Raw genomic sequence first — 18,839 nt, forward strand, 5'->3', positions numbered from 1 at the left:
CCTCCCCACCCTCCTTTAAAATTCAGCAAATTTTTTAATGTAGAAGAATAAAAAGTAGTTTCAGTCCTCTCTCTCTCTCTTGAGTATCAGATTTCGAAAAGAGCTGACACAAAGCACTTTCGTAACCAAATTTAATATAAAAGCACAGAGAATATGCAAATAAGGCGCAGAGCCAAACTTTAGAAGTGAACTAAAGAGGTAAAGAATTAACATGGTGCCCTTTTTAAGATTAGACTTTAGTCCTGAATCCCTATTCTTTCCTAGTCAACAAACCACAAGAAACCCTGACCTCAAACAGCCTAGCCCTGCTATAGATACACACCTGGACCAGCAACAGATGAAGAGAGCTACTTCACAATTCTTGGTCTTTTGGCAGTGTCTGTTCAGACAGGCTCACCCACCCCCATCCTGTTCTACTTTAGTGTTAGAAGGAAATGAAGCCACAAAGAGAACTAAAAAGAGCTATAACACCTTTTGTCTCCTGCCACCTCCTTCCCTCTTTACTGCCCTCAGCACATAGAGCTATTCTAACCCAATTTGGGCTTGAGTGTAACATTCCTGCCTGCCTGAGGAAGGAATGATGAGCTGGGACTGCAGTTGCAGACAAGTGACACCCAGAAGCCAAAAGCTTCTCTAAGTACCAGGTCTGCACAAGACCCAAGCCAAAGCAATGGCATTGTCTTTGGAAGAATTCATCCACTCCCTTGACCTCAGGACTCTCCCCAGGGTCCTGGAAATCCAGTCAGGCATCTATTTTGAAGGTAAGCACATTCTTATCTCTTGGCTGGCTAGAAAGTGCTCATAAGATCTATGTACTCTTGGGAATTTTAGGAGAAATTTTTAACAGAGAATATGAGTTTTGTTAAAGGAAAGGGGGTCACCAGAGAAAGTAATTACCCAAGGAATGGTCAAGACCCAACAGTGCTGGAGAACAGAGAAACTGGATAGGACTCTTGGGTGGATAGTAGAATTGAGTAAAGCTTCTTGAGCATTTTGTAGGCCTTCAAATAGTTCAACATGAATAATGAATTATTTTTGCCTTTTCTTTGAAATTGGTTGTAATCCAAGAGTGAAAAGTTGTTATCCATATTTATGTTTCTGGAATATGAAAATATTTTTTTTTAAAAAGCAACTATTAAAAACAGAGCATTTAGAAAGAAAAATTCACCAAACTCTTAACCACTTTTAAATGTTGCTTTGTATCGGTACTTCTCTCACTTTTTCTGTAGTGACCTAACTTCTAATTTCTTAAATAATGACATTCTTTTTTGAAGGTATAGAAATTAATGTTTACTAATTACAAGATAATTTTAAAAAATCTATGTTGAAAAGTCAGTGTTCAACTAAGATCATTGAATAAGTTAGTGTGCTTTGGTGTGACTTATTATAGTAATACAGTAAAAGAGCATTAAGACCTACAGCAAATATCCTAGACTCATTAAGCAGTGGTTTGAATACATTCAAGACAGAGTCATGTTCTGGGCAAATATATATTTCTGGTTCCAAGAGTGGTAGAATTGAGGCAGTGGTATAATTAAATCCATACAAACTACTGGGAAAATAACTATTGCTAGACAGGAGGAGTTCCCATCGTGGCACAGTGGAAACGAATCAGACTAGAAACCATGAGGTTGCCGGTTTGATCCCTGGCCTTGCTCAGTGGGTTAAGGATCTGGCGTTGCCATGAGCTGTGATGTAGGTCGCAGATGCGACTCAGATCCTACATTGCTGTGGCTGTGGTGTAGGCCAGCAGCTACAGCTCTGATTAGACCCTTAGCCTGGGAACCTCCATATGCCATGGTGCAGCCCTAAAAAAGACAAAAAAAAAAAAAAAAATCTATTGGTAGGCAAATCTTTCCTGTTTATAAGTGAAAGAATTTTTTAGATATTATATGAGGAAATAATACAAAGATTGACAAATATCAGATCCAGTTCACACATGCACAGACACACTACACATACCTGCAGGCAAGGAATTGATGGAGGCAGCCATCAGCTTAGTATAGATTATTTTGTTTAATACATTTGTAAATTGATTATTTTGAATCAGACCATATTTCTCCATTTATACAATATTATGTAATTTGTCTTTGTTCTTAAGCAAGCCCCAAGTCATTGTTTTCTCATGGTTTTTGTGCTCTTGAGGTTTCACATAAGAAAGTTCTTCATGTTGGGTGTACAAAGATACTTCCTCTGTTATTTTATATCAACTTTACAGTTTTATACATCAATTTAATGTTTAAGCAATGCCATGAAATGCAGAGGAATCCAATTTTTATTTTTTTCCATATAATTATAATTTCCCAGCACCATTTACTAAGTTAGCTATCCTTTCCCCTTTGATTTGTGTTGCTGTTTTTAAATTATATTATATGCTCACATCTGGGTTGTTCTGTCTCTAAAATATCTCTTCCATTTCGTTAGTCTGTGTTTTCTCAGTTGTGTCAAAGTCATTATTGTTGTAACTATGGCTCTGGAATAAGTGGTAATATATTGTTCATGTATAAACCAATTCCTTGTTTTTATTCCTTTATTCTAAATTGATATGGCTCTTCATAGACCTTTCAAACATGTTTTTAATGAAATCAATTGATTACATTAAAAAAATCAACTATAATTAAATTGGAATATATTGATTTTATAGATTGATTTGGGAAGAATTAACATTTTACATTGTTTTACAAAAGAGCCTAGTATCTCTCTCTGTGTGTTTAGATTTATATTTTAATACTTTACAATTATGTTATACCTCAGTTATGAGAAAAAAGCATACACTTGGTGAATCTGCACAAAGTAAGCACACTCATGTAACCACCATTGCAATCAAGAAATAGAAGTTTTAGTAATCGGAAGTTCCACCTTGTGCCTTTCCTCGGTCATTATCCATCATCCTCACCCAGAGTAAATGTTATCATTTATGAACTTTATGTTAATGGAACATTATAATATGTACCCTTATAGTTGGCATATATGTTCAACAATCTTTGTGACATTAATCCATGCTATTCTGTACAGTTTTTTTTTTTCATTTCAGTGTGTGTAATTTATTCGAGTGGATGAATATATCATAATTTATCCATTCTACTGCTAATGGACATTTGGATTATTTCTAGTTTTGGGATGTCAGCAGTAGCATTGTCATGAACATTCTTGTACATGTGTGTTCATATGTGTATACATTCAGTTGGGTATACAAACAGAATTGCCATGTCACAGAGTATACATATGTTCAGCCTTGGTAGGGAATGGAAGACAAGTTTCCTATGTACTCATACTACTTTACATTTCTACTGGCAGAATATGAGAGTTCTAACTAATTCATATTCTTGGCAATACTTGATATTATCAGTCTTTTTTAAAATTAAGAAATGATTGAGGTTTAATTTAGATATAATATATAACATTATAGGGAGTTCCCCTTATGGCTCAGTAGTTAACAAACCCGACAGGGATCCATGGCCTCACTCAGTGGGTTAATGATCCAGTGTTGCTTTTAACTTTGGTGTAGGTCACAGACATGGCTCGGATCCTGCATTGCTGTGTCTATGACGTAGGCCAGCAGCTGTAGCTCTGATTCGACCCCTAGCCTGGGAACTTCCATATGCCATGGGTATGACCCTAAAATAGCAAATAATAACAATGTAACACTGTATTAGTTTCAGTTGGCTTTGTCCTTGAAAAAGTAAGGATTTAATTATGTAAGTATTGAGGCATCAATTTATAAGAAATCTCCCTGATGATTAAAAATGCAGCCAAATTTGAGAACCATTATTCATGTTCTCCCAACTTATTATTAGCAGTGCATTGGTTTAGAGAGATTGACATCAATTTAAATGAAGTCTTCTGATCCATTGATCTTCACTAAATTAAGGAAGTTCCTATATATTCCTTTCTTTCCAGGTGTTTTTATAATAAATAGGTATTGAACTTAATTCTTTATCATTGACTAAGATAATGTGGTTTTTTCTTCAAATCTTCTAATCTAAATTAATTTTGAAATTTTTTCAAATTGAAGAATCCTTTCATATTATGTATATATATTTGAAATACAGTGTAGGAGTTTGATATTATATTTAAGATTTTTACATTTGATCATAACTGAAATGAGCTAATAGACCTGTCTTTTAAAATTCAAGATTTAACGCTAACTTTCTAAAGTGAGCTATATAGATTCTGTTTTTCTTCTTTCTGAGGCACTTGCAAAAAAAAAGAAATAGACTTTAACCTCTTCCTTAAAATTTGGTAGAATTCTCCTGTAAGAACTATTGGACATGGAATTTTTTGGATGGATGTAAGAAGTTGGGTTTTGTTAAAATTCTCTGTTGTTTTTCTTCTCTCTTTGATTTCTGACTTAATCTTCATTGTTTTCTTTTGTTCTCTGCTCTCTTGCTCCTTTTCTACCTTCCTAGCTTAAATTAGTCATTTTAAAAACATGTCTTGGTCCTTGATAAATATGTTTAAACCTATATTTTTTCTCTAAAGATTTCTTGGACTGTTTCCCATCTATTTTTCCCTGTAGTATTTTCACTACTACTCAATTGTAAGTACAATTTTTCCTTTTAAATCCAATGACTATTTTATTTACTGATACTATAAAAGTTCCTTTAGTTGTTTTTTTGCTTTTAGTTATTAATTATGTTGTATGTTGTTATAGAACAACTATCTGTATTATATTGTTATTTCTTTGAAATTGACTCAGGCTTCCTTTACGGTATTCAACATGTCCTAATTTGGAAATATTTCATATGTGCTCAATAAAGCATGTTTTTTGTTTAGTACAGTATCTCTCTATATATACCAAATAGCTTGAATTTTTGTTTTATTCAGATCTTGCTCTCACTGCTTATTTTTTGTCTGCTTTATCTATTATTTTCTCAGAGGACCATATGAAATAGTCCTTCAGTAGTTCATTTTTCTTGTTCACTCCTCATTTGTATCTTTTGTTTCATCTTATTTTTGAGGTTGAATTGTTGCATGCACTTATGTTAATCCTATTACTCTATTATCATTCTTTTTCCTATATAATTTTAAGTTCTATTTTGATAATCATATTGCTACTCCAGTTTTTTTTAAAAAATTTTTTTCTAAACATTTATTTCCATTTTGGGGTATCTCTTTTTTAAGTGCAAGGGAACATATTCCTCCTCCTCTTTCTGCTCTGTGTCAGTCAGTGCAGTCAGTGGAACCAGGCTTTACCCATGCTGTGGTGGTGACTTCATGAGAGGACATTTTGAGGGAATGGAGGTTTGAGCAAACCTGAGAAGGGTGACAGGAAGTCATGTAAGGTTCTGTGATACTGGATTGGAATGCTCCCAATTTACAACAACATTGATAATAGGCAGCATGATACTCTCAATACTCTGTTGCTTGGGTACTTACTAAGTTGTCCTACTGAGATGAGGCATAGATCTGCAGATTACAAACTGAGGGCTCAGCCTCCTGGGTCCTCACATGAGAGGTGATTTCATGGTCAACTTACAAGGTTCAGTATTTGCTTTGTCCTTAGGAAAAATAGGGCTTCATCATAACCTTGGAGGTGGATGTGAAGATTAATTGAGCTGTTGCATATAAAACATCAAGATAGCTGTCCTATAGAAATCTTGCAGTAAATTTTAACTATTATTATTGTGACTACCACAATGTTGGCATATTATGAAGAAAACTGATCGAACATTTCTAAAAAATAAAACTAATTTGAATTCCACTACTGCTACACACCCCAATGTAAGTTATATACAGAGAAAAATTATTAAAAGTCAGTAAAAATACTCCAAGTAACCAGAGAAGAATAGTAAACTAGGGATCTTTAAAAAAGGAAAAAATTGAATTTGTAAAATAGAAAACTTCCTTATTGGAAAAAATACTCAAATGTAGATGAAAGACAAACTACAAACTGAGAAAGTTTTCACAATATATATAAGATGGAATGTAAATATCCTAATTATATAAAGAATTATTAAATAACAACAAACAAATACAAATGCAAAGTTTTAAAATGGGAAAAAGATATAAAAGTAGCACATTTGTGCCAGAATCACATAAAAACTTTTAAAATTTACTAAAAATAAAATGCAAATAAAGCAATAAATCCCTTCTAATCACTTCTTAGGTCACAGGTGTTAAGAAGATTCACAAAACCCAATGTAGTCATGAATGTGCTGATATGGAGGGAGTCATGGTTGGTGGGTATGTAAACTGTTACCGACTTTCTAGGTCTCAGCTGGGCAATGTGCATCCACATATAACATGTGCATAAACACCTGACCTCTAGAAATTACCCTAAAATATAATTACAAAAAGCAAAAATTATTATGTTGCAATGATCATGGCAGCATGTTTTATAGACGAATGTCAAGTGAGCCTCAGCATGAACTACCTTATGTAAATAACAACACATTATCAGGTATTGTTCAAGAGGCTAGAATCATAGCAAGAGAAAAAAGAAAAGCACCCTACTCTATCAGAGGTTATATTCCGATGGCTGGAACAAATGACAAACAACTAACAGATTTAAATTGTATGTACGAGTACCATGAAGAACTAAATAGAGAGTTAAAGTAAAACAGAGGGAAGAGATGATCTTTTGATAGAGATCAGGGCAGATATCTCTAATGAGATGAAATTTGAGCAGAGATCAGAGTAAATTGAGAAAATAAGCCTTGTACATATCTGGAGGAACATTTCTGCTGAGAACAGAGTAGGTGCAAACCACATAATAAGCTTTCTTCATATAATTAAGAAACAAAGAGGAAACCAGTGAGGATGAAGCGGGCAATTGAGAAGAAGGGTGGTGGGAGATGAGGCTCGGGCCTTGATTCAGTTGGAAAGGAAATGACCAATTTTGGGTATGCTTTGAAGATTGAAATGTCAGGACTTGCCAGTGGATTTGATATGGGTGTGAGGAAGAAGACTAAAGGATGAATGGGAGGACTTTCACCTAAATGTGTGTGCCTTTGACAGAGTTGTGAAGCAGCTGTGAAGGAAGGAGACCTTTGGTGGAGAACGCATATCTGTTATTTATCTCAAGTGGAAATTTCAAGTAGACAACTGAAAAATCAGTTTTGGTCACAGAGTGAGCTCATGGCTGAAATGCCCCATTTATGACCTGATTGACTAGGACCTTGATCATAAATCTTGTCAGGGAGAAAAAATGAGCATGTACCTTAATATATCAATTTCTTTATTGATAGTTATGGGCATTCTAAAGCATATACAATAATAAAAATTGTAAGAGGATAAAGATAAAACTGATAATATTTTAAAGAATTTAATTTTTTATTAGTAATAAACCCATTTTATCTCACAAAACTGAAATTTATAGTATTAATTATTATTGAACATTATTGAAAATATAAATCTTTCCATTACTGCATGCTTCAATATTTGTAAAAAAGTTGATTTAATATCATGTGATAGAGTGATTCAAGGACCTGGCTCTAATGTATTTATTTCAGTACTTGTTTTTAATAATAGCTCTTAAAGATACCTTATAAAGATCCAATATATAGCATATATGAACAATATTAAATATATGCTTAGGGAAGATTTATCATTAATATTGATGTCCCTCAATCCATACGTAAAATAACTTTTTTTAAAATTAAAGTATAGTTGATTTATAATGTTGTGCCAATTTCTGCTGTAAAGTGACTCAGTCATACATACATATATTACACATTCTTTTTGTATTATTTATAATTTCCTTCATAAATCTGATTATAGTAGTTTCTTTAGACAGCAATTGTATGTAGCTGATGACAAGTTAGTTCTAGAAATAGAAGTGTCATTCTATTTTTTTGTTGATATGCTCTGCAATTTTCAATTCACAAGTGTCTTTGTAGGCATCTTACAAAGTTATTGTCTATTTTGTGAGAGTTACTGTAGTTAAAATTAGATTATAACAATTCTTAAAATAACTTGCTAGATATAAAATCCACTATATGAAAGTAATGCAAGTAAATGAATGAATTAGTACAATTCTTTGAATTCTTGTTTTTTGGAATTCCCAAACTGTCTCAATACATTGTTGACTATGTGTGTCATGTGATGATCTGATGAAAGAATAAATTAAGATTTTTTATTATTAGATACCAATACATTTAAAATTAAAATTTAGGAAGAATTTATATTAAATATTAGAATAGTTTAATTTCATTTGTTTTATGTAAAAATGAATATGAATTGAAACTCTAATATTTTCTTCTCTTATCTCATACCTTTAACTCAATGGTGTGGCCCAATTTAGAGATCCCTGTTGGTAGATAATGTAATTACCATCACAAACCCTATATTAAAGTACTGATTAAGTTATCATGAATAATTATGATATGCATCATATATATTTTCTTTTTTTTTAGTTTTTACCTTTTTTTTTCTATTGTGCAGCATGGTGACCCAGTTACACATACATGTGTACCTTCTTTTTTCTCACATTACCATGCTCCATCATAAGTTACTAGACATAGTTCCCAGTGCTACACAGCAGGGTCTCATTGCTAATTCATTCTGAAGGCAATAGTCTGCATCTATTAACCCCATCTCCCAATCCATCCCACTCCCTCCCCTTCCCCCTTGGCAACCAAAAGTCTATTCTCCAAGTCCATGATTTCTTTTCTGTGGAAAGTTTCCTTTGTGCTGTATATTAGATTCCAGATATGTGATATCATATGGTATTTGTATTTCTTTTCTGAATTACTTCACTCAGTATGACAGTTCCATCCATATTGCTGCAAATGACATTATTTTGTTCTTTTTTAATGGCTGAGTAGTATTCCATTGTGTATATATACAACATCTTCCTAATCCAATCATCCGTGATGGACATTTGGGTTGATTCCATGTCTTGGCTATTGTGAATAGTGCTGCAATGAACATGCAGGTGCATGTGTCTTTGTTAAGGAAAGTTTTGTTTGGATATATACCCAAGAGTGGGATTGCTGGGTCATTTGGTAGTTCTATGTGTATAGTTTTCTAAGGTATCTCCATACTGTTCTCCATAGCAGTTGTACCAGCTTCCATTCCCACCAACAGTGCAGGAGCGTTCCCTTTTCTCCACACCCCCTCCAGCATTTGTTATTTGTGGCCATCATTAATAAGTCCACAATATATTTATTTTTTATTTATTTATTTTTTTTTTTTTTTGTTGTTGTTGTGCTATTTTTCTGCCATATGAGTTACTATTGTCGATGTACACCCTCCAACCAGAACCTCGAGCCTCGCACCACCCACTCCCCCCATCGACCCTGGCCAACCCCCCTCATTTTCGATCGTTACCATGCCACGATGGATCCTATTTTTTTGAGTACATCAAAGAACTGGACTTCCTGACTCTTTTGTGGCCAATTGCATTGGCCATTGTAATGAACATGGAAGATAGGTGTGTATCATTTGGGGGCAGATGCTTTAAGAGCTAGTTCATAATTTAACATATTTCATCCTGGTAGATAGACCATGTCAAAATAGAACCTTTGACAGCTGAGGTCCCATAGTGACCATAATTATTAGAGACCCTGCTCTCACTCACTTGAATTGAACATGTAGTAAAATAAAATATATTTTATTACTTAAATCTCTGAGAATTTGAGGTTGTTTGTTATCTCAGCATATCAAACTTACCTTATTGATGCAAGTTATATTTATTATAATTGGAACTGCACTTATTATCAATTAAAAATTAGACATTAGACATATTCTGAAGAGAGTCATATAATGCCGGGAAAATTACTGATTGCTAATATGGTTACCACATATTTATAGGAAAGTGAGTTCACTGCTCTGTATTCAGGAAATATCTGTTGTTTCTTTGACTATTCTCCATATTGCTAACATTACTGTTTATTACATTTACTTTAATATGTAACCATTTTCATGTTGACTTAAAATATTGGCAATAAACCAGGTTTGTTTGCATGATGATCTTGTTCAATGAACTGGATATTGAAAAAATTCTATTTTGCTCTATAAAAATATTATGTGCACATGGCTGGAAATTTGGAAAATGCGGAAGCACATATATCCAGTAGCTTCATCAAACACAGAGAAATGATCATTATTTTGATGTATTCTAATTTTTAAGAAAGTGTGAATTAACTTTTAAATGGAGAAAAATTGATGCCAATTTTTTTCCTCCATGCTTTATCCAGAATATCATCACACACTGCAATATTCATCTACCCCTTTGTCTCAAACCATCATAACTTATTGCCAGGACTATCAAAATAGCTACCTAACTGGTCTTCCACTTCTGCTCTTTCATTCCTAAAGTTTATTCTCATAGCATCCAGAGTCATGCTTTTTTATGGAAGTCCCAGGCTAGGGATCATAGACTTGGAGCTACAGCTGCCAGCCACAGCCACAGCCACGACAATGCAGGATCCGAGCTGCATCTGAGACCTACACCACAGCTCACAGCAACGCCATATCCTTAACCCACTGACGGAGGCCAGGGATTGAACCTGTGTCCTCATGGATACTAGTGGGATTTGTTTCCACTGTGCTATGATGTAACTCCCCAGAGTCATGCTTTTAAATAGTATATCAGATTATAACACTCCTCTGTAGTCTCTATAACATTAAAGAACCTCTGATGGCTCTCCCATTTTTTCTCAAAATAAGGGTATTATAATGGGCATTAATACCTTATATTTTTCTCTTCTTGCTCCCATTATTTTTCTGAGTTTATTGGTTACCGATCTCCTCCTTCCAGCCACACTGGCCTTCTCACTGTTCCTTAAACTGGAAGATATGCTTCTGCCTTAAAGCTTTGCTCATGCTCTTCCTTTGGACTGGCAAGCTCCTCAACCAGACCTCTACTTGGCTAACTCCTTTCTCTATGAGCCTAACCCTGATCACCCTATTTAATAGTGCAAATTTTCTGTTCCCCTTCCATATATTCCATATCCTCTTTATTATATTCGTCATTTTTATGGAACCAAAACACTGTGTTCTTATCTATTATGTAAGTTACTTATTGTTTATTTTTCTCTTTTCCCATTAGATTTGTCTTACAGCTTAATTGATGTATAATTCTTAAAACCATAAAATTCATCCATTATAGGTGTACAATTCAATGATTTTTAGTAAATTTATGGAGTTTTGCATCCACCACCAATTTTAGACCATTTCCATCACCTCAAGGTAATCCCTTGAGCCATTTGCCAATCATTATTACAAACTCAACCTTAGGTAACCACTGATCTTCTGTCTATAAATCTGCCTTTCCTGGACATTTTATATAAAATAAATTATATGTATATAGTCTTTTGAAACTAGCTTCTTTTACTTAGCATAATGTTTTTGAGGTTCACTGTGTTGTAGTATATATTAGTATTATGGTGTGTTTTTGTTGCTAAATTTATTTATGGTTACACCACATTTTTTTTTTTTCATTCAACATGAGGTAAAGGTCACTTATTTTCCTTTTGGAGCTGTTGTGAATAATGTACCATTCTACATTCCAATTTACAATTTATTTGAATTCCAGTTTCTCCAAATCCTTACCAAAACTTGGTGCTGTCTGTCTCTTGTATTATAGCCGGTAGTATCTCATTGTAGTTTTAATTTGCATTTCCTTAATGACAAATGAAGTTGAGCATTTTTCCTATGCGTTATTAGCAGTTTATTTGTCTATTTTTAAATAAAATATCTCTTCAGTTTTTTTGGCAATCTTTGACCTCTTGTTATTGAGCTATAACAACTATTTCTGTATTCTGGATATTTGATTTGCAAATATTTTCAGATACATAATTGCAAATATTTTCTTCCCTTCTGTGGCTTGTCTTTTCATTTTCATAATATTATCTTTTGAAAAAGAAAGATTTTTAAATTAAAAAAATTTAAATTTAGAAAATGCCCAATTTATCCTTTTTTTTGGGGGGGGTGTTTTAGGACCACGCCAGCGGCATATGGAGGTCCCCAGGCTAGAGGTTGAATTGGAGCTGTAGTGGCTGGCCTATGCCACAGCAACAGCAATGCCCAATCCAAGCCATGTCTTCAACCTACACCGCAATTCACAGCAACACCTGATCCTTAACCCACTGAGCATGGCCAGGGATCGAACCTGCATCCTTATGAATACTAGTCAGATTTGTGTCTGCTGGGCCACTGCAGGAACTCCCAGCTTGGATAAACTGAGCATTTTTTTTTTAGGGCCCATGCTTTTGTTATCATGTTACCTAACTCAAGGTCACAAAAATTTCTTCCTCTTTTGTGTTGAGGGTCTACCAGATCACTCCTAGTTTTGTTGATTTTCTAGAAATACAGAACTCAGAAAAGCTATTGTACTCAGAATTATGGTTTATCACAGGGGAAGAATAGAAACTAAAGCTAGCAAAGGAGAAAGGCATATATGGCAGAATCTATGAGGAAATAGGTATGAACTGCCAGTTATCCTGTTCCAGTGAAGATGCATATGTAGTGCTTAAATCTCCTAACGATGATGTGTCAAAACAAGGAAAGAGAATTTACAGTTAGGGATGCTCATTTGTGCCTTAGTGTCCAAGATTTTTATAGGAGCAATCACATAGGCAAGGAGGATTTGTGTGACTGACCTTGGCTACTGGGTCTCTGGGCCTTCTAGAGATCAAGTGATAGTGTATGATCCAGGACCCCAAGTGAGCCAAAACAAGCATTCACCATAAATCACATGGATAGCACAAACTATTTGCTGTGATCCAAGATCTCAGATATACAAAAAAACATTCTTATCTGGCAGGATATTCCAAGGCTTAGATGTTATCTTTCAAGATAACTGTCCAGGGCTAGTTCTTTCATTGAAATGTGCAGGGTTTGAGCACCCCAAATCCATGCATTCAACCCATTACTGCAGTTTGTTTCTTTTTTTTAGTACAAGAATTTTTCCTCTTATCTTTAGATCTAAGATCCATTTGAGTTAGAATTTTCTAAAGCCTTAAATCCAAGTAATGGAAGAATTAATCAACATTCTACACAGTTGCAAAGCATGCTGGGCATGACTCAGGTACAACAAGCTCTCTCTAGCTGAGAGAGGTGAGGGAGTTAATCAACAGATAGCTGGGTGAGTGGCTTTCCAAGCTGAGGGAATATCTTTAGCAAAGTGTCATGGTGAGAATGTGTTGGAGTAGTTCAGAAAAATTGAGAAACCAGTGAGGCTGGAAGGAGAAGGAGAGTGAACAGAAATGATATCAGAGAGAAACTGGTGGAGAACCATATATGGCTCTTTTGGATATTGCAAGAGTTTTACTATTAGAAGAATTGGGAACTTAAAGATACCCATCTAAAATAGCAAAAACAATGAAAACAATGCTAGAACTCTTCTCTTCACTATGAGTATAAACTCCATTAGCCATTTCTTCTCACTCTTTATCAAAGAATATTGATGAAAACATGTACATTTGCAGAAGTTAGAGCATAGTATTACTTAAATGAGCCCCTAATGTTTAAAAGTGTTTCTTATAGCTTTTTTTTTTTTTTTTTTTTTTTTGCTTTTCAGGGCCACATCCACGGCATATGGAAGTTCTCAGGCTAGGGGTCAAATTGGAGCTACAGCTGCCGGCCTACGTCACAGCCACAGCAATGACAACATAGGATCTGAGACAATCCATGACCTACACAGCAGCTCATGGCAACACTGGATCCTTAACCTACTGAGCAAGTCCAGGAATCCAACCCATGTCCTCATGGACACTGGTTGGGTTTGTTACTGCTGAGCCACAATGGTAACTCCTCTTATAGCAATTTTTAAATACCATGAAAATATTTTTTCTTTTTTGGAAAAGTAATATTTGGGGGAGGCGAGTTTTTAAGTATTTTGTTTGGAATATATTAAATATTATATATCTTTTTCTTGCTAAAATATGTTAAAATCATGGAAATTATTCTTTTAAATTGTATATCTACCTCACTTCATTTCTCCTTTCCTTTTGCTACAAAATGAATAGAGTGTGATTCTTGTCCTTAAGGACTCCTTAGGCCAGTGAAAGAATGTAGATTTTTTTTTTTTTAATCCACATTAGTGATGCAATGTAAAAGGTGTACTCAAAGACATAAACTGTTTTGAGAGCACTGGAAAGAGCACAACTTCCACCCAGAAAGTCATAGGAAGCTTACTAAGAGATGGTGATGTATTTGTCTGCAGCCTATATTGAAGAACAGGCAAATAAAGAACTGTCCAGAATGAATGAATAGTGTTTAGAATGTTATAAAAATTTGAAAATTCAAAGTACAGCCCAAGAACAGCTCAGGGAATAATAGGTAATCAGATAATCTGTGGTCATATTTTTAATGGCTTCTGAAATATAAGGATATTGAATTTTTGCTATAATCAATAGGAACCTATAAAAGGATGTTGTTTTTTATAATATGTTTTTCCAATTGTAAAGGTAAATCATGTTCCTTGTAAATAATTTGAAAATTATAGAAAAAACTAAAGAATTTCTGAGATATTTAAGGCAGAAAATATCAAAAAACAGCGGTTTCTGGACTAAGTAACCTTAGGTAGGTGATTAAAAAAAGTATTACTTGAGGAGTTCCCGTCGTGGCTCAGTGGTTAACGAATCCGACTAGGAACCATGAGATTGCGGGTTCAATCCCTGGCCTTGCTCAGTGGGTTAAGGATCCAGCGTTGCCGTGAGCTATGGTGTAGCTTGCAGAGGAGGCTCGGATCCCGCGTTGCTGTGGCTCTGTTGTAGGCTGGTGGCCACAGCTCCAATTCGACCCCTAGCCTGGGAACCTCCGTATGCCACGGGAGCGGCCCAAGAAATGGCAAAAAAAAAAAATTACTTGAAAGACTTACCACGAGAGCAGCAGTTGCCTTTGGAGATGGAGGCATGGTGCAGTTATATTCCAATGAGTATGACGTTTCTATAGGACATTCAGATGCAGATGAACATTAGCCCACCAAAAATGTACGGCTGAAGTAAAGAGAGTAGTGAACTTAACAGGTTTAACATTACAGAGTTGTAAATGGGTCAAAGAAACGTTTTTTCAGGGATTGTTTTATAGTCCATGTAGTTGGAAGAGGAATTGGTCAAATAGGAAAAAAAGTCTCTGTTGGAGGAGAAAGTGGGCTAGTGTATCAGTGGAAAGAATGATCTAGAGCATTAGGTTGAGGGAGTGTCCAAGATAAATGTTTGCTATTAGCATATAGTTTATGGTAGATGATTAATTATGATTATAGCTCTCTATACTGAAGGATTATTATGGGCCAGGTATCTTTGTTTATAGATTTGGGCATGTAAGCAAATGTAATACATGTGTAAATACATTTTATATAGGTATATGTCTATACATAAATCTATATGTGAATATATCTAATACAACACATAGTTATATTAAACTTTATATATGCCCATTTGTATACAAATTTAGTATTTATCTGTACATATGTACACATATATATTTAACCTTATTAAATTATTTAATTAATTATATTTAAAAGGTATTTAATCCTTAGAGGTAGCTGATGAAATTATTATTTCTATTTTTAAGATCACCTCTTTGCCATTTCACCTAACTCTGCCCCAGGAATAAAACTTATAGTGAAGTTCATCCTTGCTCTGCCTACCTGAAGAATTTATGAAAATCTATAGTGAATCTTACCCTTAGAAAACCATAATACTTTTAGAAATTTTATAGCTATTTACCGATGGCAGTTGGACTATACAAATTGAGTTGTGAAGTAAACATACATAAGGAATAACTAGTATTAGATACATCATTTGTTTTGTCTTTTAGTACCTTATTACTGGTTACTGATTACAATTGCAATTTGATAAGTATGACCTTAAAAAATTAACTCTAAAACTGTTAGATAAATATATTGAATAATGATACATACTGAATTATGCATTATGTGAACATGACTTCATGTATTTGATGCATATATGAGTTTATATGGCAAAAAGTGTGCCTGTTTTAATGCTGACATAATTCTTTTATGGCTAATTGAATGTAATTTTTTCAGTCTTATCAGCCAGGGATATGGTAGTAAAATCAGGAAAATTTGAAAATTATAGCATTGTATTCATTTGCATTTATTCATTTTCATAGGCTTTTAATATTAGAACAAGACAAAAACTTTTTCTCACTTTTTATATGAATTCACAACATTGATACTGGTTCATAGAGACTCCAGAGAAATAAAATGTCTAACGAAATATGGCCTGTCACATTTTTTTAAAAAGAATTTAAGCTAAATGAAAGCAGAACCAGTATTTCTTCATGAGCTTACATTTATGAAGATTTATTAAATGCAGATATTATATTAACTAGATATATATAGAGTTTTCTATATATTTACACGTTATGTCGAACTTCACAGATTTAAAACCACTCTTGATTCAGGACAACCGAAGTTCACAGACAGTAAAAGTTGAAAACTTTGTATATCTAAGCTTTAAAATTAAGTAAAACTTACTATATCCCAATATTTGAAATTGATAATTGAGTTATTAAATGAATATAAATTTGCTGTTTGTGTCAGTGGCATCTGGTCGGACACTGCAGTGACTATCAGAATGGAATTTCACAAACCTAAACATTCAGTTTCCTTTGAAAAATATATTGCAATTATATTGAGTTGGTAATATGCAAAAATTACATTTTTAAAGGTGTAATCTTATTTGAAATGGTTTTGAATTTTTTCCTATTAAAACTTTGGAATCATATTTTATCTAAGGCTTGACACTTTAGCCACCATATAATTTTTAGGCTCCTGGACAGCCTTTAGACCATACACTACAAATCAGCGAGTTACCCCTTCAGTTTAATTAAACATTAAAAAAAAAAAAAGAACCAAAATATTCGAGATTTAAATATATAAAATAACTTTAAACATTTAAGGCATTTTTCTGTTTATGCTTGAATGTAACACATTTTCCCCTAAAAGTTAGCTCAAGAAGGCCTTACTTTAGGAAGAAAAATCCCTAAAATAAGTACATTAAAAATACACAACAAAAAGCTTAGATAAAAGTATTTTCAGTTGTATTATTTTCAAGAGCTGTAGAGGAAGATAACTACTAGAAAAATGTTTGTGTTGTTTACTTAGGTGGAAATGTTCCAAAATGTGGACATTTTGTGTAATGACATACATTATTCGCCTCAGTTGTAGAGTGTTCACACTTAAACATTTCCAACTTATTTATGTTTTTATATATAATCATGTAAATAAGGATTTTTCATGCACTTCCTTCATTTTATAAGAAGTGACTAAACGATAAAGTATTTTTTATTGGCTACTAGATTTTCAAATACTGTGAAATTGACATTTTGGTTAGGGTTATTAATTGCCTAAATATGTTTTAATAGGTACAAATTATTGGTCAGTTATTTAACATTGAAAAACACTATAGGAAGAGAAAATAAAAAGCTTTTGCCTTAAGTATAGTAGTTTATATTTTTGTATATTATGATACCAATAAATTTTGTTAAGCACTGCTAAATAACCAGTCAGAGTAAACACAGAATGGGAGAGAAGTTAACTTCAAATAAAATCAAAAGCATTATTTTTAGAAATGTCTATCTTTGATGCGACATTCAAGGTCTTGAATTTTAAAACTTTACATTTTAATTGGGACCTCTACTTTGTTCTACTCCTAATAAATATTTGGAACCATTGCATCTTTTTAAAACTAAGATTTTTAGCAAAAGCCATGAGATGAAATTTACTTAAATAAACCAAAACTTTTTCACATGAAATAACGTTTTATATGGCAATAGACTCATTATTTGAGAAGATTTTGTTATTTTCAAGAAAAATAATTAGGAAATGGGGAAGATTTCCACTAATCTGTGTAATGAAATTAACTTTCTGATTTTTCGATTCTTATAATTAGGTCAAAGAGTTTTACCCTAGGTTAGAAGGGATGGTTTTAGTGATTCAGCACTTGTGTCAGTTAAGGAAAGAACACCTGCCCCATAAGCGATGTGTGAATTCTAACCACAGACCAAAGGACTTTTTTTTTAACTTCTCTATTGACATCAGGAAATGCCTAAAACATATTTAAAACAGTTTTTTCCAGAACTTGTGAAATCAAATCGTGTGAGTTTTGAATTAACTGTTTGTTAGCAGAGGCCACTCTGATTTTGAATATTAGTAACCTAGTTACTAAATAAAATATATCCCCATTTAAATATAATGTACATATTTGTTACAGTGATTAAAAAAGTCAGCCAACAATCTAGCATGTTCAAAGAGTTTATTTAATCTGGACAATAACAAATATTTGACCTTGTTTTAGAACAGATGCAGGCTGGCCCTTCCTCTTTCCTTCCTTTTCTTCCTCCCTTCCATTCTCCTTTGTACTTTTAGTCAGATGAGATTGGATACATTTATAGATGCTCTTTGACAATAATGTACCATACATTGTAAAACATGAAGGAGGCTGGGAGAGCTTATAAAATAAACCCACTGCTATGAAGTTTTCACTCAAAGGATAAATATGAGGATAATAACAGACAGGGCACCAAAAAAAAAAAAAAAATCCAGTCAATTATACCTGCAGTGTATGCTGTAAAAAAATCAGGATTATTAGGTGACTCTGCCCCTAGTGACTGGGCTGGGAGTGAGCCGCGGGGTCAGGTGTAAAGCAAGGCCACCTGAAAAGGGTTAATGTAGGCACACCTCCCTCTGGCAGGTGGTAAAATACGCCCCCCGCCTTGGTTGGACTGGCTAGGAGAGGGAGGGTGTAAATCCTAGAGGACCAGTTTAGAGAGACACGTCAGATCGGAAACAGAGGGGGCAACTCCGGGCTTGAAAGGTCAGGCAGGCTCTGTGGGTGTGATGCAGCCGTCCCCACTCCCGCTGCCGTCCGGGGGGCTCACTGCCAGAGTCTCTCTAAGTGCATGAGAACTGCAACAGCAGA

General features: G+C 34.1%; 1 protein-coding gene across 1 annotated transcript in view; it reads left to right on the forward strand.

Annotated features, from left to right (window-relative positions):
• THEMIS (thymocyte selection associated) overlaps positions 240-18,839 on the forward strand; it is a 197,501-nt gene continuing 178,901 nt past the window's right edge. The window contains 1 exon segment of the mRNA XM_021088464.1: positions 240-761. Coding sequence (XP_020944123.1) covers positions 671-761 — 91 coding nt within the window. The 5' untranslated portion in view covers positions 240-670.

This window comes from Sus scrofa, chromosome 1, assembly GCF_000003025.6.
Source record: "Sus scrofa isolate TJ Tabasco breed Duroc chromosome 1, Sscrofa11.1, whole genome shotgun sequence".
NCBI lineage: Eukaryota > Metazoa > Chordata > Mammalia > Artiodactyla > Suidae > Sus > Sus scrofa.